Source organism: Danio rerio, chromosome 16 (genome assembly GCF_049306965.1).
Source record: "Danio rerio strain Tuebingen ecotype United States chromosome 16, GRCz12tu, whole genome shotgun sequence".
In the NCBI taxonomy this organism is placed as follows: Eukaryota; Metazoa; Chordata; class Actinopteri; order Cypriniformes; family Danionidae; genus Danio; species Danio rerio.
This window is the reverse complement of record NC_133191.1, coordinates 31,837,843-31,863,348: the sequence shown is the minus strand read 5'-3', so window position 1 is coordinate 31,863,348 and position 25,506 is coordinate 31,837,843. Positions and strand designations below refer to the sequence as shown.

At 35.6% G+C, this 25,506-nt stretch overlaps 2 protein-coding genes across 76 annotated transcripts in view; one reads left to right on the top strand and one right to left on the bottom strand.

The window, feature by feature from the left end:
- dcst2 (DC-STAMP domain containing 2) overlaps positions 1-9,296 on the bottom strand; it is a 27,957-nt gene extending 18,661 nt beyond the window's left edge. For 4 of the 26 annotated variants that reach the window (XR_012391475.1, XM_073925020.1, XM_073925026.1 and 1 more), the window contains exons 1-3: positions 5,568-7,070; positions 3,552-3,728; positions 1,810-1,902 (exon numbers count right to left, since the gene is read on the bottom strand). Coding sequence is in view for 2 of the 26 variants with exons in the window: in XM_073925016.1 (XP_073781117.1) it covers positions 7,480-7,753 (274 nt within the window). In the remaining 24 variants the exon portion in view is untranslated. Of the gene's footprint in view, positions 1-1,809; positions 1,903-3,551; positions 3,729-5,567; positions 7,071-7,479; positions 7,755-7,914 lie in introns of those variants that run through there. The other 22 variants (XR_012391474.1, XM_073925018.1, XM_073925024.1 and 19 more) reach the window with 12 other exon arrangements.
- On the top strand, positions 7,482-25,506 carry dcst1 (DC-STAMP domain containing 1). 50 transcript variants are annotated; one of them, XR_012392133.1, is made up of 19 exons: positions 7,482-7,737; positions 8,110-8,174; positions 8,260-8,385; positions 9,266-9,340; positions 9,711-9,772; positions 11,063-11,191; positions 11,297-11,436; positions 11,928-12,099; positions 12,188-12,331; positions 12,418-12,518; positions 12,614-12,768; positions 13,679-13,778; positions 13,848-13,943; positions 14,335-14,461; positions 14,547-14,663; positions 15,464-15,549; positions 18,987-19,102; positions 21,619-21,729; positions 23,618-25,081. XR_012392133.1 is itself a non-coding variant. In XM_073926094.1 (18 exons), exons 4-18 carry the CDS (start codon positions 9,327-9,329, stop codon positions 23,855-23,857), a joined length of 1,851 nt encoding a protein of 616 aa, XP_073782195.1. In that variant the 5' UTR covers positions 7,482-7,737; positions 8,110-8,174; positions 8,260-8,385; positions 9,266-9,326; the 3' UTR covers positions 23,858-25,400. The 50 variants fall into 50 exon arrangements, 32 of the variants coding, with proteins under 32 accessions (XP_073782195.1, XP_073782191.1, XP_073782199.1 ...); XR_012392131.1 differs by having other exon boundaries at positions 12,397-12,518; XR_012392132.1 differs by having other exon boundaries at positions 7,491-7,759; positions 12,397-12,518.

Genomic DNA, 25,506 nt, shown 5'->3' with positions numbered 1-25,506 from the left:
ACAAACCTTTGCAATGTTTTGCTCTGCAACTGATGATCAACTATAAAAATGACAAATTTTACCTTTTCCTAATAAGAAAAACCATTAAAGATCGAAAATATTTAATATACTATCATGACCTTGCAATTGTTGTGTACTGTTAAGTTTTTTAAAAATTTTAAAGCATTTTCCCAAAATATGAGTAAAAATAACATGTCACCAAAAATCATTTCATGAGCTCAAACAAAGAAATCTGTCTCCAAATTAATATTCTCAACAGCACACAAGGCTTAAGAATAATTGTGCACAAGTAAAATAAACATCAGCGAATGAAATTCAGTAGAAATGTCACACCTTAATGCAAAATTTAAGACCTCTCAAATTTAAGACTTTTTATGACCTTAAATTTGAAAGATCTAATTTAATACTTAAGACTTTTCAAAGACCCACAGGACCTCTGCAAATAATAAAAAAGTACAATGATAATAAAACAAATTTAATTGGACAAATTAATAGACATGTATATTTATTTAATTAGTATTTTTACAAGTCATTAATTAAACCAAAATAATTTAAATATATTAAGTATATTTTAAATGTATAAGTAAATATACAAATTTAAAACTTGAATTCATACTTTAAAAAAACGTCATGTTTCATTATTAGATTAAACATTTTTGAAGAATTATTCAGCAATACATTTTTGATTGTTAGTACTGCCACCCATTGACCTAAAAATGTAATTCAAGTCAAGTTGCTTTTAAACAGTAATTTTAATCTTAACATAAACATAAATTCTCTTTTTTTGGAAAAAAGTGGTTTACTTGTACTTTTGTGACTATTTGTTTGTAATTTAGAAATAATAATACTGTTTAGAAAGACTAAAACAGGGGTGTCCAAACTCCTTCTTGGAGGGCCAGTGTTCTGCCGATTTTAGCTCATCCTTGCAGGTGTGTTGAGGCAAAATAGTTTCTAGATCACCTAGTAAGAGCTTGATTAGCTAGCATAGGTGTGTCTAATTGGAATTGGAACTAAACTTAGCAGGACACAGGCCCTCCAGGACCAAGCTTGGACACCCCTGGACTAAACAATGAATATCTCTGGGGTCAAACACAGATCTGAACCCAATGCTGAGAACGTCAAAGGATTAAGAAACATATGCAACTTTTAATCATTTAGTATTTTTAGGCATACTAATATTAGGCACATATATTGCGATTTTCAAAAAGTATTACATCGCTTTGTAAATGTTTATTATTACCATTTGTTGAGTCTCCCAATACTATTTGATATAGTCAAGCAATGTGATGTCACACTCAACAAGCTGATAGTTTTCTCACGGTTCAATAACAGTGTGTATTACCGTTACAATGCGAGAGTTTGAGGCAAAAGATAATAGGTTGCTCTTACGCGTGTAGTGACCAATGGTATTTTTTTTTTACTTCATTTACAAATATATGTAAATAAAAAGCATTTGAAAAAAGAAAAAAGCCATTGACATATACAGTGAAAAAACTATTTTCAAATTCTTTAAAATTATTAATTAATTTTGTTTTTGAGATATTAAAATATTTTGTTCATTGTTCTATTCATACTTTTGCATTGAATTAGTATGCAACTTACTTGCACGAATCTAGCAAGTGTTTGTGCAGCGCAATGTGATTTTAATAGACCATAATGTGTTCAACATTAGGTTCACCTATTAATTCAAATATGGCACTCAAAGTTTCCGTTTGTCTCATTGGCCACTGTAACCCCACCCTCAGCCTCTGAACAAAGCAGTTCTTTCTTATAGCCCAGGTGCAAGCACTAGTACTATGATGCACTCACCATGTATTCTTTCACCAGGCATGCCTCATCCTCACCAAGGTAAGTAAAGAGAGCTTGAAGAATAGACGCTCTTTTGAGATGGACATCGGTTGTCTGTAAATAATACAAATTTGATTAGTTAAACACATAAATGATAAATTGGAAAACGTTAAGAAATGTAATAGATTAGATTAAACTTTGTCATTACACATGTACAAGTACAATGCAACGAAAATCAGTTTAGGTCTAACCAGCAGTGCAATAGCAGCAAGTGCAGTATACATGTATAAGTTATAAAGTGCAGATATAGAAAAACTTTAGTGATATTTACAGATGGACGTACTATCAACATTATATACATGTTGTATTAGCTATGAACAGAGATTTAAAATAAATTATTATATGTACAAGTTGCTATTAATAATCAGAAGTGTACAGATAGATAAACAATTAAAAGTGTACAGTATACAGTATGTACAGTTCAAATGAATGAATCAGTCTAATGTAGTGCAATGAATGTGTAATTTTTAAATGTGCAAATGTTAAATAGTGCAATGATAATGAGGAGTATAAGTTCTGAGGACAGTGGGGGTGTATTAGGAGGGCAAAATAATTAGTGGGGGATAGAGTTGAAAAAGGGACAGCTCTGAGGAAAGTGCTGTTCCTTAAGGCTGATTTATACGTCTGCGTCAAAACGCACGCGTATGCTACGGCGCTGACGCATAGCTCTTCGCCGTGGCTGTCGGCGTCGCTGACGTGCACCTCTCAAAAAATGTTACTACACATCGCAACGATGCGTAGCGCAAGCTCTGTGATTGGTCGACTTGGTAGTGGCCAAGTGGACAGATAATGTATCTCCTCCCTGTAGGCCGTCTCATCATTATTGCTGATTAGACCAATCACAGTGGTGTCATCTGCAAATTTGATGATGATGTTGGATCTATTCACAGGCCTACAGTTGATAGTAAAAAAAGAAGTAGAGGAAGAGGCTCAGCACACAGCCCTGTGGTACACCAGGGTTAAGTGTGACGATGGTGGAGCAGATGTGGCCTGATCTGACATTCTGAGGTCTTTTAGTCCGAAAGTCTATAATCCAGTTGCAGAGAGACGAGTCGATATCCAGGTCTCTAAGTGTAATCAATAACTAATGCAGAGTTCAGACTGCATGATTTTGAAAGTAGTCGTGTCATAGATGTTTTCACACTGCGTGACTATCTGGGCTAGCGTTTTGTTGCTGCTTTATTTTCACTGCAAGATGTATCGGCGACAGGGACTTGAACATTGCATGACTTTACAATAGGAAGAATCGCCGACAACTTCGTCTAAACTACGTCTCACAACCCAAAAACCATCTGTTTGACCAGGCTGTGGATTAATGCTAATATTGCAAATAATGTTAAATTTCTTACACAGACCAATTGTTTTACTTTACAGGACCTTCATCAGGAGCCATGGCTTTAGATTTGGACTTTATTCTTAAACTGAAAAACCCATCCCCATTCGCTGTTATTATTTGAATCACCATGTAAAACAGATTCAGCTAAAAATCATCAGTAGTGTTATATTAACATTAAGTTAAATAAATATTAATTTATTTTCTTCTCGGCTTAATCCCTTTATTAATCTGGGGTCGCCACAGCGAAATGAACCGCCAACTTATCCAGAATGTTTTACACAGCGGATGCCCTTCCAGCAGCAAACCATCACTGGGAAACATCCATACACTTTCATTTACACACATACACTACGACAATTTAACTTACCCAATTGCCCTATAGCGCATGTCTTTGGACTTGTGGGGGAAACCGGAGCACCCGGAGGAAACCCATGCGAACGCGGGGAGAACATGCAGACTCTACACAGAAATGCCAACTGATCCAGTCGAGAATCAAACTAGCAACCTTCTTGCTGTGAGGTGAGAGCGCTACCCGCAGCGCCACCTGTTAAGTAAATATATATTTAAAAAATAAAAAGAATTAATAACTGAAACCAGCTCAAATGTTATCGATTATTTATGTCATATGCCATGTCCCGAACACGTTAACGTAATGCACAATTGTTAGTCATTTGAGACTCCTTTATTACAGCACTCCCACAAGTTTCTCTCTTGCTTTCACAAATAAAATTATACATATTTAATGTATATCCATTATTAATAGCCTATCTAAGTTTTGCCCAGCTAGCGAAACCTGCAGGTAAAGGTAGCCTATAAGCATATTTTTTTCAGTGCATGCATTGACTGCATCGTCTAATACATAGAATATAAGTATGTTTGTGGTTAATTAGATGGCATGATAAGCATGGACATGAGCATTATTCAGAACATAGCCTATATATTTATTTTTAAAATGTTATATTTATTTAGAAATTAAAACTATATTAAATTTCAACTTGCAGTAATAATCTAAACATTAAACTTTGTCTCGATGTTGTGCATTTATTATCTTTTAACACACCTAAATCTGACGATTGTCCCTTACATGTATATTACATTTATAATGATACTCAAATTTATTTAATCAACTGACTGTTTACTTGTGAATAGTTTGTTTAGTTACACTATATTTAAAGTGATTTCTTTTTTCGACTACCTTGTAATTTGACATGTTCAGCCAAAATAAAGACATGTAAAGGCTGATTTATACTTCTGCGTCAAATGCACGTGTATGGTCCAACGCAGCCTACGCGCAGTCGAATAGCCCTTGCCGTGGCGCATCTCTCCAAAAATGTAACTACACATCGCAACAACACGTAGCGCACGCTCTATTAGTGGGCTTGGTAGCGCTTACGCGTGTGGGCAGGGTTGAGAGCCACGGCAACCCATTGGAGCGAGTGTTTACAAGTGTAGAGTCCCATGAAATAGCTCGAGGTGGAAACTGTTGCTTTGTTTTTACCTTATGATTAAAGTTGTTGTATGACCGCCGGCTCCCGCCTCAGAATGAGCGAGTTTTATTTTCTTGTTCATTAAGGTAGTGTTCAGAAAAAACAAAACCCAAGCGAAGAAACTCCATACAGAGGGAACATATAAACCTACTGCTTTTGTAAGTGTTATTGTAGAACAACACAAACAGCGCGCACAAGTATAAGTGCTCAGCTGCACGCAGGGCAGGCGCCGTAGGTCACGCCAATCACTCAACGCAGAAGTACAAACCAGGCTTAAGGCCGAATGTGCATTGTGCAATTTTGAGCCAAATTCTGATGCGACTCTTCTTTGAATCAAATTAAATTTCAACTTCGATATTTGCTGTGCTGTGTTGATGCAATGTACAGGAGGAACTAAGAGGTGAATAACCTCTCTTGGTCGGCAATCAGATAGTCGAATCATTTTATGTCAGGTCAGACATTTTGGTCGGCCCTCTTGAGAGAATCACGGAGATGAATCAATTGTGCTCTTACTGCACCCTAGTACTGTGAAAACTAGGGAAGCAACAATGACATTTACTTATTCTTCACTTGTCACAAACCTGTTTGAGTTTCTTTGTTCTGATAAACACAACATAAGATCATTTGAAAAATGATGAAAACCGGTAACCATTGACTTCCATAATGTTTTTCCTACTATGAATGTCAATGATTACTGGTTTCTAACACTCTTCAAAATATTTTATCTTGTGTTCAACAGATAAAAAAAACTCAAAGGTTTGGGACCATGGAAACATGGTGAGTGAATAGTGAGTAAATTTCCTTTTTTGGGACTATTTAGATTTTTCAGAGCAACATATTCAGTTAAGAGACTGTTTACTGTAATGTGTAGTGATAAATGTTTTGCAGTTACTTACCATAAAAAGTTGATGGAAAATTCCAACTGCAGTACTGGACAGAAAATGTGTTTAAACCCCTGACCAAGGAACTCAGCAAAGGAAACTTGTTGTACAGTACCTCAAATGAAAGGAAGCACATGATTATCATTTAGGTTCAAAATTCAGCACAAGTAACAACATGACCAACTTCTTAATCAACATATTGTTTACCGATTAATTATATTAGGCAACATTTAGATAAATTACTTATTAAACAAATTGCTGAACGTGATTAATATGTTTAGTTAGGGTTATTTTTATACCAACACCAATAAGGTTAGCAAGAACTTTTTCTTCAGTTCAACATTAAATATTTTAGCTGAATTTTCTTTAATGTTTTACTGAAGAAAGTCTGTGGGTAAGTAAACTAACGTTAATGGGGAATTTTTGGGTTTACTCCTTCAAAGTCAGATTTTTTTTTAAATCAGTGAATGTCACTGCCTGATTGATACGATATAAAGTGGGTCTCAGACCAGACAAAGCACTGCATTAAATTCCATTCTTCAACGCTATGTCTTAAAAATATGTACATTTATTTTAACCACAGTATTTTCCATGAAGTTTTAGCAGTCGTCTGCATGTGTTTTACGTTTGAACAACTAAAGGAATGCTTCAGCTTATTTAAATGATATTATTTTAATTAAATTACATTATCATTGATGTAAAAGGCACTTTATGAATATGGAAAAAGTCACATTAAGTTAACCTTGCGCTGGACGTTTATCGGTGGCTGACAAACACTTGCTGTGAATCTAAGTTAGCCCATTAACAGCATTATAACCCCAAAGACATAATTACAGCATCTTACGTAAAAAATACAGAACTGTATAAATGGACGCCTTTTACGTTAAAAGGTTATGTTACGCCAGTATGGGCACACATTCGACAACCTCCTAAGACAGTCAGTAGTGCCCTAACGCCAGACCAAATCGTTCTAAAACAAAATCAGTATGGTACTGTCCGTTCACAACTATCTAAACGCATGTTTAATGTTAACCATAGTAAAAAGCCACGGTAAATTCACAAAGGACTGAGCTAACGTTAGCAACGAAACTTTTTTCGTTTGGAATGGCGGATCACGGACACTGTCGTCACATCAAAGAAAATGCTGATTCTCTTGAAAATAGCCATTTACTTAATTAAAAACATTATATATCAAGTCTACATAACTACATTCTTGCTAAAAAGAATCTTAAATATATTCTGCGACATAAAAGCGAGATTTGTCAAACCGTGTGTAACGTTAACTGTTAGCTTAACTTGCGAGCGCGCTCGACGGCTGGTCGCTGTGAAATTTAAAAACGACCAAAAGAGACAGTCCGAACGAGAGACCATTTTATGCGTCTATGTTACCCACAAAGTTTTTTTCTGTAATAAACAGTCTGGTACAATATAAAATGTGACTTACTGTGCAAATGGATGTACAGAAATCCGGCTCTGGCGTCTTGCTTCCATCTGACTGGATTCTGTAAAACTTCCTTTGGGCTTTGGCGCCGAGGCAACGGAACATAACGCGCATGCGCACAAAGCTAACATATTTTTTTCTAATAGACTTTAATTAATTAATTTAGATTGGATCAAAACACATCTAATTCACTTAAAACCTATTAAAAATAACTTAATAAAATCAACAACTAAATTAAATTGTTTAAAATAAACTAAATTGAATTATGTTTAATTTAATAGAGGCCTAAATCATTTTTTTCAGTGTAAATACTAATATTTTGTTTCATTTATTACTGCAAAAATAGAAAACCTACAAGAAATGCGTGACAATTATCCCATGTCTACCCAATTTCATCTCCTATGCGTGCCTCAACACAACAGCATAGTTTTCATGTAAACTTTCCACATAAAACACAAGAGAAGAGAGTGACAGGTGTCTAGTTACTCGAGCACAGCACTGGAAACATCAGCATGACATTTGTGCGCACGCGCTCGGAGAGACCAGTTCCAAACCCCACGAAAACGGCCAGGATGGCGGTGCTGATGACGCAGAACCAAACGTCGTGATGTTGGATGTAAAGCGCCGTGACCCCGTAAACTGATGCGAGGAACAGACCGAGAGCAAACCCAGTGAGACTGCGCTTCACCTGCCGCACCGCCAAACTCCTCCGCAACCGTTTCCTCCTGAGAGACGTCAAAACAGGTTCCTGTGGAGTCATCCTGAAGTAAAATGAGAAAATATTTATAATACGTGACGTGACAAAAATTTATTATCAGTTTAGTGATTAAAGAGAGAGAGAGAGAGAGAGAGAGAGAGAGAGAGAGAGAGAGAGGGACGATTTGATGGAACCAAAAACATCACTGTTTTTTAAAGACTTACCTGAAAATCTTGTTGTGCTTGTAACTGGTCTTCAGTGAAAAATATAATCAGTTTTCATATTTGTTCCTTATGAAGCTCGTAATAATACATTTTGCTATCATAAATCTCATAGACATCTTAGTCATCTCGTTAGTCTACGAGAGCTCATTCTAACGGTAACTGACTCGTTGCATCTTTTAAACCTGTTTTCTTTAGCGGTGTAGCCTAGCGGTGGCTCAAGAAAACAGCAATGGAAACTAGACGTAAAACCCCCCATTCAAGTGCGTTTAACTACATTCTTAGACAACATCAATTTATTACTGTAGCTGTCATGCAGATATAAATTGTCATTATTTGTATTGGCAGCTTTGGAGCAGGTGTGTAAGCGAATTCTCCCACTTAGAGTTTTTAAGTTCCTGTTTGGGCCTCTGTCAGAGTTTTCTGTGGCCAGAAGGATCACAGGTGCTGTGTTTGGAGCTCTGAGTGGAGCTGGTAAGTAACTGCAAAACCAGTTGTACACTGCTGTTTAAATATGTATGGTCTGTGAAATGTATTATGCATTTATTTGATCAAAAATACATTATTACGACTTATATGAACTGATTTCTATTTTAAAATTGTATAGCATATCATTTATTCTTCAGAAGGCAAATCTGAATATTCAGCAGCCATTGCTCCAGATTTCAGTTTCACACTATTCTTCAGAAATTATTCCACCTGCTTTGAATGTTATCACGCGACTGAATGGGTGTTATCAGTGGTTATCAGCTGATGGCAGGGTCTCCTCGAGGTCTTAAAAAGTCTTAAAATGTCTTAAATTAAAAACTTTGAAAATTTTAGGTCATAAAAAGTCTTAAATTTGTTGAAAAATTGGGTTGTAGGACTTAAATTATTTTAAACAGGTCTTTATTCTCTTAAGTGTAGTTAAAGCTATCCTATTGGGCTGACACGTGTTATAATCACCAATAATCCATCTCTTCTTTAATTATTTATTAAATTTCCCATTCATTGTTTTATTAACGTCTGCCCTTACCCCAACCCTAAATCCAACCGTCACAGTAAAAACAGATCTGGATCTGCAGTCTTCTCTATTGGTATTGCTGATTAACCATGTGGATGGATGGTGCAGAAGGCCTCTACTGGCCCATATTTTATCAGCTGATAACATTTGAATCAGCTGAATCATTCTAATAAAATGCTTTGAAAATATTAAACATTCCATGTTATTATATTCCAAGTTAAAGGTTTAATGCATCCTAGTTGAATAAAAAAACGAATTAAATTTTTTTTTAAATCTAAATCAAAACTTTGTAAGTGCAATTGATAATTTCTTCGATTTGGGGTGCTGATCTTGTCTTTACCTGTTTTTAAGGTTTGTTTTTTGGACTCATTTACAATATCGCCATGACAACGGTACAGCATATTATTGTTGGATGTGTGTTTGTGGGTAAGTACACTGCAGAAAGTGAACATACTGTGTAACACTTTGCATTAATGTTGTATATTTTTTTACTAAAATGAATAAGCAATGTTCACATTGTTAACATTAGGTAATAAAAATAAAGTTGTTTGTTGTTAGTTCATGTTAAGTCACAGTGCATTAACTAATGTTCACAAGCATTTTTTTTAAACATGAATTTAAAGATTTACAATGACAGAACAGTGGTGTAGGTGTCATGTCATCATACAATGATAGAGCCATGTGTTATACAATCGTTCATCGGCTAGTTATTAAAACCTTTTGTGAAGAGTAAAGTTAACAAAAAATGTATAAAAAAAAAAATAAGTGTTCAAGTGTTCTCCCCGTGTACACGTAGGTTTTCTCCGGGTGCTGCGGTTTCCCCCACAAGTCCAAAAACATGTGTTCTAGATGAATTGGGTAAGCTTAATTGGCCATAGTATATGTGTGTTAATGAGTGTGTATGGGTGTTTCCCAGTGATGGGCTGCAGATTGAAGGGCATCCGCTGCGTAAAACATATGCTGGATCAGTTGGCAGTTCATTCCACTGCGGCGACCCCGGATTAATAAAGGGACTAAGCCGAAAAGAAAATGAATGAATTAATAGTCTTTCAAGATACATCAAAAAACGCCTGTAGAGGATTCCAGGTATGCCAGAAATCATCAGATTTCTGACACAAGTCATAAGTCAGTCTTTCTAAGGCTAAGAAAATGGCAATCTGATTTATCCACACTGGACGAAGAAATGAAGAAAAGGACAGAAGAATACATTTCCTTGCTAGATACATACAAAAGTGTAACAAAGATTATAGTCCATCACTAAGGTGTAGAGCAGTTTTACAATTCAAAAGATAAATAGCTGGAGATAGGGCAAAAGGTTTACCAAAAATCTTCTGAACTAATTTGTGGATTTCTTTCCAGTATGTCTTATTCATGTCACAGTCCCAGAATATATGCATCACAGTACCAGCATTGGATTTGCATTAAAAACAATGAGAAACATTAGCAAATATCTTATTGAGATGAACTGGTGGTAAATAAGTTCTGTAAAAGAATTAAACATTTTGCTTGTGGTTTGATATTGTGGTACCTTTGAAAAATATGCCAAAACAGACCTAAAGCCTTTTTTTTTTTTCAATAAAATTTGTTCCACAATCTTTCTCTCATAACTTTGAAGGAGGTAAGGGAAGAACACCCTACATTAGATAACAGTGAGTAAAAAAAGATATCTTCCTTTTGAGAAAAAGTGAAGAATACAATTGTTTTTCCATGTTAAAAAGTTTAAGATGTATTCAGTTATCCTTAAGGGACGATTCTAGAAAATGAAATATCTGGCCTAATCTGATGTAATTCCAAAATTATCATAATCCCTTTTAGTCTTCTTGATCAAAAACCAATGTTCTGAATAGCAGGGGGAAGATCAGGGTTACACGAAATAGGAGATTTTAAGGAAAGAGTATAAGTAATATTGAAATAGTTCACCACATCTTCCCATACCAAGAGAGTGTTTGATACTGTAAAGATATTGATGAATTTGCATTTTAATAATGCATTAGTAAATGTTGAACTATGATTAATAAATGCTGTAAAGTAATGTTCATTGTTAACTCATTCTTTTTAGTAAATCCATGAACTAACAATTACTAATAAATGTAATTGTAAAATGTGACCATTATTTTGTGTTTTGTGCTGTATTGTGTGATTGGGCAGGTCTGTGTACTCTTGGAGGCATGTTTTCCTCACTGTTTCGCTGCTCTGTTCTCCTGATGTTTCCTAGTATGATTGGATCTCATGGTCGTACATTTTTGATGGTTTTTGTGCTCCATGGACTTTATCAAGGTAAAAATCCAAGAACCCTACAGTATATGGGAACAGATCTTGGAAACTAGGACAGCCATGAATGTTCAGTAGTTATCCACTCATTAGTTGTGCTCTTCCCATCAGGCCCTATTGCGAACATCCAGCATAATGTACAGGATGTGGCCTCCTCCATGGGCTGTAACATAGACCTGCAGATCACACACAGCAAGCTGATGTGGAGAATGCTGACAGAGCCTTATGTGGAAGTAGTGCAGGAGATAGTGGTGAATCTTTAAAGTTCACATCGTCAGCCATTGTTTTATTTATTCTTAGTCTTAGATAGCGGTAGGTCACACAAAATTGAAAATATGCTGTTAATTAACTCCATCCAAGATGTTTTTGACTTTTTGTTCAGTGGAATATTGAGGATGCTTTGCTGAAACTGTTGTGCATTGTGATTCAGAAAAAACAAGTTAACAGCTGCTGGCATTTTGAAAGTTAAACGCATATACAAATTAAACTAGTTCATGCTACGGTTTGTTTATAGAGGCTGTCAAAGGGAAATTGCAAGTAATGGTCAGTTTCTTGCATAGATTAAGTGTTTTCTTTCGTAAAACCTCAATGAAGTATTATTTTTGCCTCTATGTGTTTATTTTAACTCTTAAAGTTCTGATAACCATTGACTTGCATTATATGTATAACCAAGGACTGGAGTTCTTTTTTTTCCCTTAATATGCACAAATGGTTTGCTGATTTTAATTATGTTTAACCTCAGGAGGACAGTGAAGAATTTCAAAACGAGGCTCAAAATGTGAGCATGCAGTTCCAGAAGGTTCGGGATGAAGTAATGGGTCAGTATGGATTTAACTCTCTTGGGAAGGAGTCTGTCCATACAGCCAACAGCACTCAGGAGGAGTATGTAGCCAAGACTAGAGCACGCTGTGACTGTGAGTGTCAATGACCAGAGAACAAATATTATCGACTGTGCTTGGGGTTTTAAGCTTAGCTTTATTGAAATGATGGCATGTGTAACAGATGTGGTGCAGCAGGGAATCACCCGATGTCAAGACTGGTTCAGGGTGAAGTGGGATGAATGTATGAATACTATTCAAGTCCCTCTTATTAACCACTTCATCTGCATACCAATGCAGTTCCACTTTCTCTGTGATATCATGAGAGGTAAGATTTACATGAACCTAGTAACCACCAATGACTTCCAGCGTAATACGTCGTTTTTCTCATAGTGATGAACCCTTGGTGCACAGAGAAGATTCCAGTTGAAGGAAACTTTGGTCAGACCTTTGATAAATTAAATGACTCGATCAACAGGCTTGCAGAACACTTCACCACCAATTTAGTTCTTGAGGTAAAATGAAAAATATTCAATTTTCAGATAGAAGGCTAATAACCTGATGTTTGGTTCATTTTTAAAAGAATATTTTCTCATGATTGGTCCTCAAGGAATTAGAGCAGCAAGCAGTGCTTGGAGTGAATGTCCTTCAGGATTTCTCAAAGGAGCTGAGCCGTGAGTTTCAGGAGAAAACAGCCATTGCTGAGAAGATATCTGGGGTTATTAACTTCCTTCTCTCATTCACCTTTATCACTGTGTTTACCTCGTAAGTTCTCCCTCCTTCGTATGTTTAATGGTGTTTGTATTTATGATTTTTATGGGCTATTGTATTCTTAGAGTATAAAATACTCATATATATATATATATATATATATATATATATATATATATATATATATATATATATATATATATTATTTTTTATATGACAAAATATTATATATTTATATATTGGCAAAAAACAAATATCCTACTGACCCACACACATATATATATATATATATATATATATATATATATATATATATATATATATATATATATATATATATATATATATATATATATATATATATATATATGTGGATGGATGGATGGATAGATAGATAGATAGATAGATAGATAGATAGATAGATAGATAGATAGATAGATAGATAGATAGATAGATAGATGGATAGATGGATAGATAGATAGATAGATAGATAGATAGATAGATAGATAGATAGATAGATAGATAGATAGATAGATAGATAGATAGATAGATTGATAGATTGATAGATTGATAGATAGATAGAAACTGACAGTAATCTCAAAACAAGAATCTTTGTGGTCTTTTTTTTTTTTTTAGAAAAACATTTTATTTATTGAGCAAAGATGCACTAACCTGACCATTTGAATGCTACATAATAAATATTTTTTCTATATATATATATTTCAGACAGTTAAAAAAAATGTATGTAGCTCAATAAATTTAATGAGGGCTGAAAATTCAACTTTGCTCCTACAATAATTTATAAAATGTAAATGAATATAGTTTAAACTTTAAGAGCATTTCATAAAAGTACTGTTTTTTCTATGTTTTAATATAAGAGTATAGAAATTGTTTTTTAAGAACACCTGAAACCTGAACAAAGCTTGAACAATCAAGTTTTTATTGTATTTTTTTTTTTTTGCAGAGCATTTGGATATGTTCGTCAATATTGCAGAGACATACTGTTCGACAATGTCTACATAACTACTTACTTCAGACAGATTGACGCTCGCAGAATCAGAGCTGTAAGTTAAAACCTTACACTTTACAAAGATCCATATCTGTGTTTGCACTAATCTGAGCATCTGTTGTAGGAGAAGAGGCATTTGCTGCCGCTGAAAAAAGCAGAGCGAGAGAGTTTGATCAACCCATGGAGATTATCTATTCACGCCAGCGAGCTCATGCCTGTGGTACTGTTTGAGGGCCATATGCTAATTATAGTTTCTGTTTTCAGCATTAAATACATTATCTGTTGTTCATTCAGTCTGTTAAAAATGGATAACGGTTAAAAGTCAACTGTGACATTTTTGTTCTTGTTATGGCACCAAACAGAGTAGCAAATTTAATGTTTTAAAACACATTTCTAAAATATTTAAACAGAAAATTCCCCCCAAACTCATGCCATTGTTGAAATCAGCACTGCTGTTGTGCCCTTAAAGAAACAGAGCAATGCTTTGTTGTAGGAATAACACTATTGTGCCAGTATTGGGCCTTATCAGGGAAATCAACCTATGATTTGACCTAGATATTTGTGTATGTAATTGTGTTGATGTTAGTTCTTAAACAATGTCTCTTGTGCAGATTGTAGGCTTCCTGCAAGTTGCATCTCTAGCTCTATTTGTGTGTGTTTTGCTTGCTGTTGATGGAATCCTGTACAACATTTTTGACCTCATTCGAAGGCACACTTTCACCACATACTCTATTACTAGTGAGAACAAATGCACACTTGCAAATTTGCATAATTTTTCTTATTAAATTTTGAATACGTTTATTTTCTTTGCTTGATTTTTAAGGTGTTCAGCATGCAGACATTGTGATCGGTGGTGATTCCATGTTAGCCAGACTTTTGCGGAAAACTATTGGTGCCTTCAACACCTCATCCAACTTTGACATAGAATCCAGTAATTTGGGTAGGTCTATTCAAAACTACTGTGCAAATACTGCATCTGTTTACTTATGGTGTATTTACATGTTTGTGGATTCAGTTAGTTTAAAACAAACTACTGGATTGCTATGTTGCTGAATAAGCATGAATGCTGCCATCCAAACCCTGTGCACTTTCACTGAAATGTGTATGCAAAACAGGCCAAAGGCATCTAAACAAACCAAAGAGATGATATCATGCCACTAGATGTGACCATGAAAGGCATAGAATTCTCAAGCACAACAGATTTTTCTCATAACTGTAGCAAAATTGCCTAAAAAAGTTATGGTACTTCAGAAGAACTTCCCAAGTTTCCAGCTGATATAAATACCATGACATTATTATGCATTTAGTTCAGCATACAGCATTATTTTAGATGTATGTTTCTTTTTTATATCCTTAAAATGAACAGATTAAACAATTAACAGACCAGGACTAAATGTATTTATTTATTTTTGGTCAAGACCAAAAGAATTACAGTAAAACAAAACATGAACAAGTCCTTGGTCAGATTTTACTTTTAGATTTTAAGAATATGCACAAGAATGCACCAAATATACTGTATGACGAACAACTGAGATGATAATGTATGTTATGTGCCTGCATGAAAGGATCTAGGATCTGAAAGGTGGCAGTAGTCTGTGTTATCATTCCACTAAGGGAAACTGAAACTAGTGCTGCACACGTCCAAATCGTAAACAAATCAGCGTTTACATAAAGTTACAATTTTTACAATTTCTCTCGCACCACAGAGGAATTCACTCGTGCAAATACGTCTGTTAACAGGGCCGGAGTGGGACTCTTTTTCAGCCCTGGAGTTTCAAGCCTTAGACCGGCCGACCTCAGTTCACCACTGACTATACTAAAATAAGGTCATTTCCATTTCAGTTTCTAATCACACTATCACATCTTTTTTTGAGAAAACAGCTGTTTTAGAACTTCAAATGTTCAACAACCCTTACAGTATTATATGTCTTAACAATAAAAATGAAAAAAAAAAAGTTACTCAGTTGAGGATCGAACCTGGGCTGGCATCATCATAACCTAACGTGCTAACCACAGTACCACAACAACTGTATATTGAATGGTGACTTATATCATCATTAACCTGCAGGCTGCAGCTTGCTCACGAAGCTACGAGAAGATGGATAAAAAGAGCAGAGCTGCGATAAAATAATGAATTAGAAGGCTGTGGTCAAGTAAATAAATAAATAATTTTTAATAAGTGTTTTATATAAAGGTATATAAATACTGAGTCGGCTCGCTTACGGCCGCCGCATGTGGCCCGATTGATTCCGGCAGCCGGAGCCGGGCCGAGTGGTAAGTCTCCGAGTGTATCTGGGAAAGCTCTCTCTCTCTCATTTGCGCGCGCACTAACATACACACACACAAGCACCAAGCACACACACAGGCAAAGCTCTCTCTCTCTCTCATTCGCATAGCAATATTCGCGATATTGCTAGACAGCCCGCTCCCGTTCCAAATTAAACCTGTTACCGACCGCTCCCGCGATTTATTCGGAAATTTGCAGACCTCTACTCCTAGTTCAAAACACATTTCCACTCAGCCCCTTCTCTGATGACTCCACACAAGTGCAGGTTGCAATAGTCATTCAGCATGCATGTTTAATAATATTAAAAAGGTAAAGAGGTCTATTAATGAGACTGTGAACCTGACCATTTCATTGGAGTGCAGTGAGTGCATTATTCTCTGCTTCTGAATGGCTGTATTTGTATGTCGTGTTGCGTTTGGTACAGGCACACAAATTGCTTGTCACTTTAAATCTTGCGACAGTGTGTTGTAAGGACACGGTGTTACAATGTAACCTGCTCACCTAGTTTTTTATGTTTTCTAATATTTATATTATTTGCTAAATAATAAACACTTCTTGTGGAACTCGGAATCTGCTACTCATTTCACTTTGAGAGCCTTCCTGACTGAATAAATAAAATACGCTGTTTTCCACCAAGGCAACTCGGGGTGCTGAAATTTAATTGGCTAAACTGACAGTGAGCAGGTTAAAAGAACCAAAACAAAGACCGACGTTCTGAAATGTAACACACATTTTCAAAGCAGAATATCTTCATCATTGTTTTTTAGATAAACAAGAATGTTCACTTTGCATGTTTCTTAAATATCTGCAGACATATTAAGGTATTTTTATGCTTTAGAAGAGTCAAAAACTTACATAAAGCACCTGACATGATAGTCGGCTTCTTTAAGTTCACTCTTGATTAGTGTCTTTTGAATAATTAGCTGAGCAGCCAATCACAGCTGCCTTTTTCACACATGGCGATTTTACATGCTGAATCTCGCAAACTTCCTCTGACATGGGCTCAATGAGAGGCAATATGTGTCTCTGTCTTAATTGATGAACTGTTAATTAATAAATTTGTTAATTTACTTGTGATTAGCAGAATCTATCTTCTAGTACTTTTTAATTTCAGAAATATCTAGTTTTCAGATATTCATAGTGCCCTGAAAACCTTGGTGACTTTAATTCTCAGGCTGTAGTATCATTAGAGAGATTGAGAATGCAGTCTGAGAGACACTCAATGCCTCATTACTGGCTTCACTAGGTGACTGTTGGCAGTGGCTCAATGATTCAGTCGGTTTCTTTTGAGGCTAAGTGACGTCTTTGGTCTGGATGTCCGTTTAATCTGATCAGAGTTAAACTGTGTGCCTTATTCAAGTCTAAATTGGTCTAGACTGGTTGGCACACGGCATTACACATGCAGGCTGCTCTTGAGTGGAATGTATACAAGCACTAGCTTGGCAGCATACATGCCAGACAACATACTGTACATCAGTTAGATACATCAGCTATTTTCCTGACCCTTTTCTAGACTGGTTGGCACACGGCATTACACATGCAGGCTGTTCCTCAGTGGAATGTATATAAGCCTTAGCCTAGGAGCATGCATTCCAGACAACATACTGTACATCAGTTAGACATCAGCTATTGTCCTGACCCTTTTCTTAGGTTTTATGTTGTTAATCATAGGAAAGCGGGCATCACATATTTATCTAAATGTCACTCAGCTGCATTGTCAGGGATGCAATTGGTTCTTCATTATCATTATATTGCCGCATTGATTTTTCCAAGAAGAAAAAAGAGCTCTTAGTATTTTAGGATACTGAATCATTTAGTCTTCTGAGTGCAACCAAAAGCAATAAATTATTGGATGCAGTTCACATAATGGTCACTGGTGTATTCTAATAATACTAATAACAAAGGTTTTTACAAGTTGTACGTACAGTATAGCCTGTTAAAAAAAACACACCGACCACAAAGTAGTAAACTGTAGTGTACATATTTGTATGTTATAGGATGCATACTTAATTAAAACTGTTTAGTTTTGTGAATATTCATTCATTTTCTTTTCAGCTTAGTCCCTTTATTAATCAGCAGATTGAACCACCAACTTATACAGCACATGTTTTACACAGCAAATGTCTTTACAGCCACAACTCATCATTGGGAAACATCCACACACATACACTACGAACAATTTAGCTTACCCAATTTACCTATACCACATGTTTTTGGACTTGTGGGTGAAACCACAGCACCTGGAGGAAACCCACACAGAAACACCAACTGACCCAGCCGAGGCTCGAACCAGCGACCTTCTTGCTGTGAGATGAACGTGCTACCCATTGCGCCACTGTGAATAATATTGTCTCATTTTTATATTAGATTTTAAATTATAATATTACATATAAATATGATAAATAGGGAAAACAGTGGTTTGCACTGTCCCCTCATAGCAAGAAGGTCGCTGGTTCAAGTCCCAGCTGGGCCAGTTGGCATTTCTGTGTGGAGTTTGCATGTTCTCCCTCGTTTTGCATTGGTTTCCTATGGGTGCTCTGGTTACTCCACAGTACAAAGACATGTGCTAAAGGTAAATTGGATAAACAAAACTGGCCTTAGTGTATGAGTGCATGTGTGAATATGAGAGTGTATAGGAGTTTTTCAGTACTGAGGTTATGGCTGGAAAGGCATTTGCTGTGTAAAACATATGCCAGAATAGTTGGCAGTTCATTCCACTGTAGTGACCCCTGACAAATAATGGACTAAGCTGAAGATGAATGAATGAATATTATAACCAATACATTATATATAATATCACATATAAAAATCTTGAAATAATACAAAACATAATGAATACATCATTAATATTTGACATAAATAATTCCAATGAGTCTTTTTTTCTGAGATCTCTTCAAATTGTCTTCCTTTTTTCTTTCTTCCATTTACAAATTACATCATTTTTAGTCTATTACTTGTGTTTTTATGTGTTTACAGATTGTTTGCCACAGCCGCATTCTCTGATCCTGTCAGACTACTTAAGGATCTTCATCCCTCTTTTATTGATGTTCCTAATGTGTCTCCTGCAGGTGTACAGCAATCGACTGCGCAGGGTAATCACTGCCTTTTACTTCCCTAAGGTAAAACCACCGTGTAAGCCCAGATAACTTATTTCTCACTGATAAAGCACTCAGGCCCATAGCCAGCTTTGAGATTGCGAGGACCTAAAATTTGAATGTTTAAGAAATAAATTTTAAGTTCTAGAAATTAAACCTTATTTAAAATCATGTCTCTGAATACATTCACATGTCTAACCATGGTGTCTGCGGGATTTTAAAAAGTATTAAAAGCTGATAAATCAATTATGAGAAAATCAAAAGTTATTAAAAAGTCTTAATCGCATTTTTACAAGGTCTTACATTTCGTTTAAGCATTGTGCAAAGTGTTTGATTTCAAAAAAACATAAATATATTTATTTTCCTCCTAATATTAATAACGGCATGCTCGATCCACGCGATTGGTTCGGGCCAGGGTGTGTCCGGCCAAGCTCCTCCATCTGGGGGATGTCACGTAATTTGCGACGTAATTTTCGAAGGTAATTTGACGCTCTTCACATGTAGCAAAACCATTGAACGAAACAGACGGCGAAATGGAAAAAATGTAAGTTTGCGTACTCTTTTGTTTGGAGAGGACGAGTTTTAACTGAAGCCTGTCACTGAAAACAATCACGTAATTTATTCTTTCAAGCTTTGTGTCTTCCGAGCTTATCTGAGTTTTGTTGTGTGGTTTTGCTGCATTGATTTATTTACTGTTTATTAACAACTGTTTATTAAGTAGAAGGTTTGATTCTGATTAGAAATTGAAGTGGTGATGAGGCCTTAAAATATTCGGAGAAGGTCTTTAAAAAGGTGTTGAAATTATCTTTAGGATTCCTGCATATACCCTGCTTACTTACAGCAGCTGTCAGATGCAGCCTAAGGGAAGCATCTTACCTCATGTAGCCACCTCAGCTCCTCCATGTCGCCAGATCTAGTCATTTTAGGTTGTAGGGGTTTCAAAATGAATTGTTTCTTCAATGCATTGAAAAACAAACATGGATAGTTTGGTATCCATCCAGTAGTAGATCATAACTGATTATGACATACTGATGTCTTCATATATGCACTATTGTATTCCACGGTTGCATACTATGGCCAAAGACTAATAAGGGACTTGGTGAGGCAGGTGAGATGCAAGTGCAAGTAACTACAATGCTACAACTAATTAAAAAGCTCACAACTGCACAATTAAATGTATATATATATTTTAATATATACACATATATTTTAATTGTAGCCATTAATATAGCACATTTGTTTACAACCCCAGACTAATTTTCAAACCTTAACTTTGACCGTTGATAGCACCCTACGAATGACTGATTGTGTGAATGGGTTTGATTGGATTTGAGAGACAGAAGCTCCTGTAGTACTCCTGGCAGCGTGCTTGTCATTATCGGTATTGGTCAGTCATAAACATCAGAAGCTCCTTATGCTTTATTTGGCTAAGATGCTTAAATGAGTCACGGTTCTGCATGTGCTGCTGCTTTCTAATGCTATTCACGTTTAGCATTACATAACCCGACAGATGTTGGAATAATAGCTGTTAGACTTGGAGTAATGTAATGTGTGTTTGGCAAGTATCAAGCTAATGTTCTGATCTCCAAATACAATCTAAAGGCTTTTTTCTTTAGTGTTGCATTTTTATCAACAAAAAAGATTTCATTTATTTTATTAAATGACATTTTATCAGAGTATCAGGAATACGTTTTGGTATGAGGTCTCCTTTCATAAAAGATTTCCCCCAGCAGGAGAATATTTATTATTCCGCAGGCCGTTGTTTTGTCGTTGTACTCTTGGCACAGGAAAGCTTGAAGAAATGCTAAAGGTCTTTCCTAACATAATTGAAACAAACAAAAAGCACAATGACAGGCAAAATTACTTCCTCTGATATCATTTTTTGTTTACAGCCATTTCTGCTGATAAAATAAACTATGCACAGTTTTGTTTTTATGAGATAGGTGGTCTGGATTGAGAAAAAGAACGATTCATTTTTAAGCAGTTATTCATAAAAATTCTAACAAAATAATAAAACTGAGAGGATTTTAATGACACACACTGCAGATTTGGTTTCTTGGTTCACGTCTGCACTGTTTTTGGAGCACATGTGCAAATACCTTATGCAATCTAATAGCTTTAGTACTATTGAAACCGATATCCTGAATCAGCAAGTTCAAAGCCTTTGAGACACAGCACACAGTGCATACTTTCTCACATATACTGAGTGAAATATGTGTTCTCTAGTGAGGGTGTGGGTAAAACACTAATCAGATAAGAGGGTTTTAAAGTAATAGCATTAGATTTACAGCATTTTGTGTGCCCGTGCTGGCGTGAGAAGGATTACAGACCCCCTGTAAAGCCTTATTCAGCTAGTGCAAGTGTTGCCTCATTCACGAAAAGGTGTACTCTGGTAGTGTTTTCATTCCTATAATCCTACAGGTGAACCTCATAGGGTTTTCAGTCCTTTAATCTGAAATGTTATGTTCAGAACTTTTCGGTTCGCTTCTGATCTGTCATGATTTTTTTTTTAGAGAGAAAAGAAACGCATTCTCTTCCTGTACAACCTGCAAATTCAGAAGCGCATCTCTTTCATCAACAGACAATGTCATCGGCTTAGAAATCCAAAACAAACCTTTGTAATGGTATGTGTGATACATCTGCACTGTTGAAGTCGTTGATGAAAAACCTGTTTAGCTTTTTCACATCTCAGTTCTTTTGTTTTGATGCATTCAAGCGTTTAAACTTTGATGTGTTTCAGTAGTTTATGCATTTAACACTGAACACCTGACAGTGGGATCACATTACATATGCTTTTATATGCTAATCACTGAAAGAAACACTCCAATTATTTGAAAATAGGCTCATTTTACAATTCACCCAGATGTTAAACAGTTGAGTCTTACCATTTTATTATTAGATTCAGCTGAGCTCTGGGTCTGTTGGGGCATTTTTAGCTTAGCTTAGCATAAATTATTGAATCGGATTAGACCATTAGCATCTCATTCAAAAATTAGCTTCTAAAACTTTTTTGTTTAACACTTATGTAGTTAACAAAACTCTTCTGTAGTTAAATTGTGTACTATGACTGAGGGATAATTACATTTTTTTTGTTGATATGGCTAAAAACAATACTCTTATTCCGGCATAATATTAAAGCAACTTTGCTGTCATACCTTGGCTGCAGCAGGCAGAATATTACTTATCACCTCAAATTGTTTTGAATCTTCTCAGAAATGTCTTCATGGTTGCATGGTTTTCAGGTGCTGCATAATATCATTGTACCTATACTGCTCCAATGGGACACTAGGGCAGTGGTTCCCAAAGTGGGGGCTGGGACTCCCTGGGGGTTCACGGGACAATGATAGGTGGTCACTTGGTGATTTTCAAAAGTCAAATAATACCTTTAAATTAGGTTTTTCATAGGAGTGTGTATAGTGATTGATTTTATAGCACCATGTTAAACTTTCTGACACCTTTATAGCAATCCAATACATTCAAAATAAATACATGCCACAACTGAACATTGAGGATGATCTCTGATTGGCGGTCCAAAATTAAACCAAGAATACACTTGTGCTGAAAACATTGTGCCCACCAGTCTACCACCTATGAGGAATTTGGGGGTCGCAAGTCACTGGTATTGTTATTTTTGGGGTTGTGGGCTGAAGAGTTTGGGAACCCCTGTTATAGGGGACTTGTAAAATGAGCCCATTTCCAAAAAAGTGGAGAGTTATATTTAGTTTGCATCATGCGTAAATCTTCACAGATTTTCATTTTTACGCAATCATCTTTTAAGGTTTGAAATCTTAATATCAAACATGATTATGGAACCAGCCTGTCTACCTGTCAAAGTTTTAGGATTTGATCTGTAAACATACATTACAAGAATAAACAAATATGGACAAGGTCTTCTCTCAGATCTGTCTATAATTTTATTGAACATGGTGAGGAAAAAATATGAGGAAATATTGCTTCAGTGCTTTTGCTTACGAAACATTGCAAAAAATTGTCTCATTCTCTCATAAAATATTTACTTTCTCTTACAGAATTTGTGCATTCTCCAAAGAAATTCTGTGCTCATTTGTGAAAGCAGTAAAATATCCACTCCCCCACCCCCACCTCACATTATCCCCAAACTTAACATTTTACATGAGAACACAAAGTATAATTAAATGTGTTATATTCATATTAAAATATGTATCATATAGACCATGTGCATTTAGGGTTGCTATGAATCGTACATTCTGTAAAATCTAAGACTCATTTGGATGTTCTTCCCCTCTTAAAAAACTGGAAACTATTTTGTGGGATTATTGTGATTTAAGTAGCTGACAAGCAAACAAAAACAATCTCACCATTCTTCAAATGCTGCACCTCTCCAGCTGTAGCAGTAAATGCACAACAATAACCCTACTTAGTAAAATAGTCAGCAAATTCAGCAACCAAATGTATTGCTTTTATTTAATAAATCTGAAAATACACCTTTAAAGTTTGATCTCATATTTGGCTACTTCTCCTGTTCTCTGGCAGGTGCTGTCGGGTGTGTTGGCTCCTCTGAAGCGTGTGGGCTGTAGATTGCTCTGGTGCTGTGTGTGTGAGGGGTTTGTGAGGCAGAATCAAGCTGTGGAGTGCAGTTCTGTGGGTTGCACAATGATCTATTGTCAGCAGTGCTGGACAGACCTGGACAACATCTGCTGCATCTGCTACCCTCGTAACCAATGTGCACCGCAAGACAGCAGCTATGATTCTGAAGTCTATTATGGCTGCTGATAAACTTTACCTCCAAGCTTCAACTTCTTACATGCTGTGTTTTCACAGTTCCAAAGTCAATGAATGGCTGATGTTTTATGCGTAGAAACTTAAAAAGGATGGTAGATCAATAGACTTTTTTTATTGGTAGAAAATAAAGAATTTCTACTGTATAAAATATTTTAAAGCTTGGACTAAATAAAAAATATATATTCATAATGTGTATAAAAATACCTATGTGTTTTAATTTACCTGGCTTATTCAGGTCTACATTTTGTAATTGTAAGTATACCAATTCCCCTCCTATGGCCTTTTGGGACATCAGGTTGTCTGAGGACCCTCAGTATTCTTCTAAGCAAACTTCTCAAAATGACTTTTAAATTAGTGGAAACAAACCTGGTTCTCATTGTCTTGAAAAGCTTACAGGTCGCCCACAGATACAGATGTACACAATCTTGTTGGTACCTTTCAATTTTATCCAGGCCAGGTTTATTAGTTTGTCTTTTTTAATGCATGTGTTGATCCACAATTCGAAAGCAATATCTAATTTTTATCCAGTCATTATTAATCAATCATTGCTTTTCCACTTTCAAGTTATTCCAGTGACTGTAGATTTCTTTCTTCAGTGGAGGGGTATCAACGGTTTTGTCCATGTTTGTATCTGTGGGCTACCTGTAAGCTTTTCAAGACAGTGGGAAACAGTTTTTTTTCCACTTAATCAAAAGTCATTTTGAAAAGTTTGCTTAGAAGATTACTGAGGCCTTCTAATAGACACTCTGACAGGAGGGTAATTGAATAGAAGAAAAGTGATGCCACTGATGTTTAAGTAGATACTTAAAGAATGTTTCTTAAATATGGCAGAATATATCAGAATATACAGTTATAGGCAGAATTATTAAATAGATTTTCTTTTTCTTTTTTAAATATTTCCCAAATTATGTTTAACAGAACAAGGAAATTTCCACAGTATGTCTGATAATATTTTTTTCTTCTGGAGAAAGTCTTATTTGTCTTATTTCGACTAGAATAAGAGCATTAAAAAACATTTAAGGTTAATATTATTGGCCCATTTAAGCTTTTTTTTTTTTCGATTGTCTGCAGAACAAACCATCATTATACAATAACTTACCTAATTACCCTAACCTGCCTAGTTAACCTAATTAACCCAGTTAAGCCTTTAAATGTCATTTTAAGCTGTATAGAAGTATCTTGAAAATTATCTAGTAAATATTGTGTACCTATATTATATTATGTACTGTCATCATTTCAAAGATAAAATAAATTAGTTATTAGAGATGAGTTATTAAAACTATTATGTTTAGAAATGTGTTGAAAAAATCTCTCAGTTAAACTGAAATTGGGGAAAAATAAACGGGGCTAATAATTCCTGCAAGGGTAAATAAATGACAGAATTAAATTTTTGGGGTGAGTTACCCCTTTATTTTACAATTATGAGTTTACGAAAGTAAATTGTGAAAGACAAAAACACAATTTTCAGTTTTGTTTTTCTCAGTGGTGAATTTCATCTAAAACTTTTTTAGTAAATGGTCACTTTTACATAACCAAATTTTGTGCTTTGCATTTAAAGTTTGTATTGTGGAATTTTAGACATTTATAATTTCCATATAAAGCTGGAACCAGCTGGAATATGTTGCTATGCGATATACACC

Bases quoted from the DNA above. Each gene is read 5' to 3' on its own strand.
- dcst1 (XM_068214150.2), top strand. From the start codon at position 8,144: ATGGAAACTAGACGTAAAACCCCCCATTCAA. The intron at 8,386-9,265 runs GTAAGTAACTGC...CCTGTTTTTAAG, and splicing joins TGGAGCTCTGAGTGGAGCTG to GTTTGTTTTTTGGACTCATT. The intron at 13,944-14,334 runs GTACTGTTTGAG...TCTCTTGTGCAG, and splicing joins CCAGCGAGCTCATGCCTGTG to ATTGTAGGCTTCCTGCAAGT.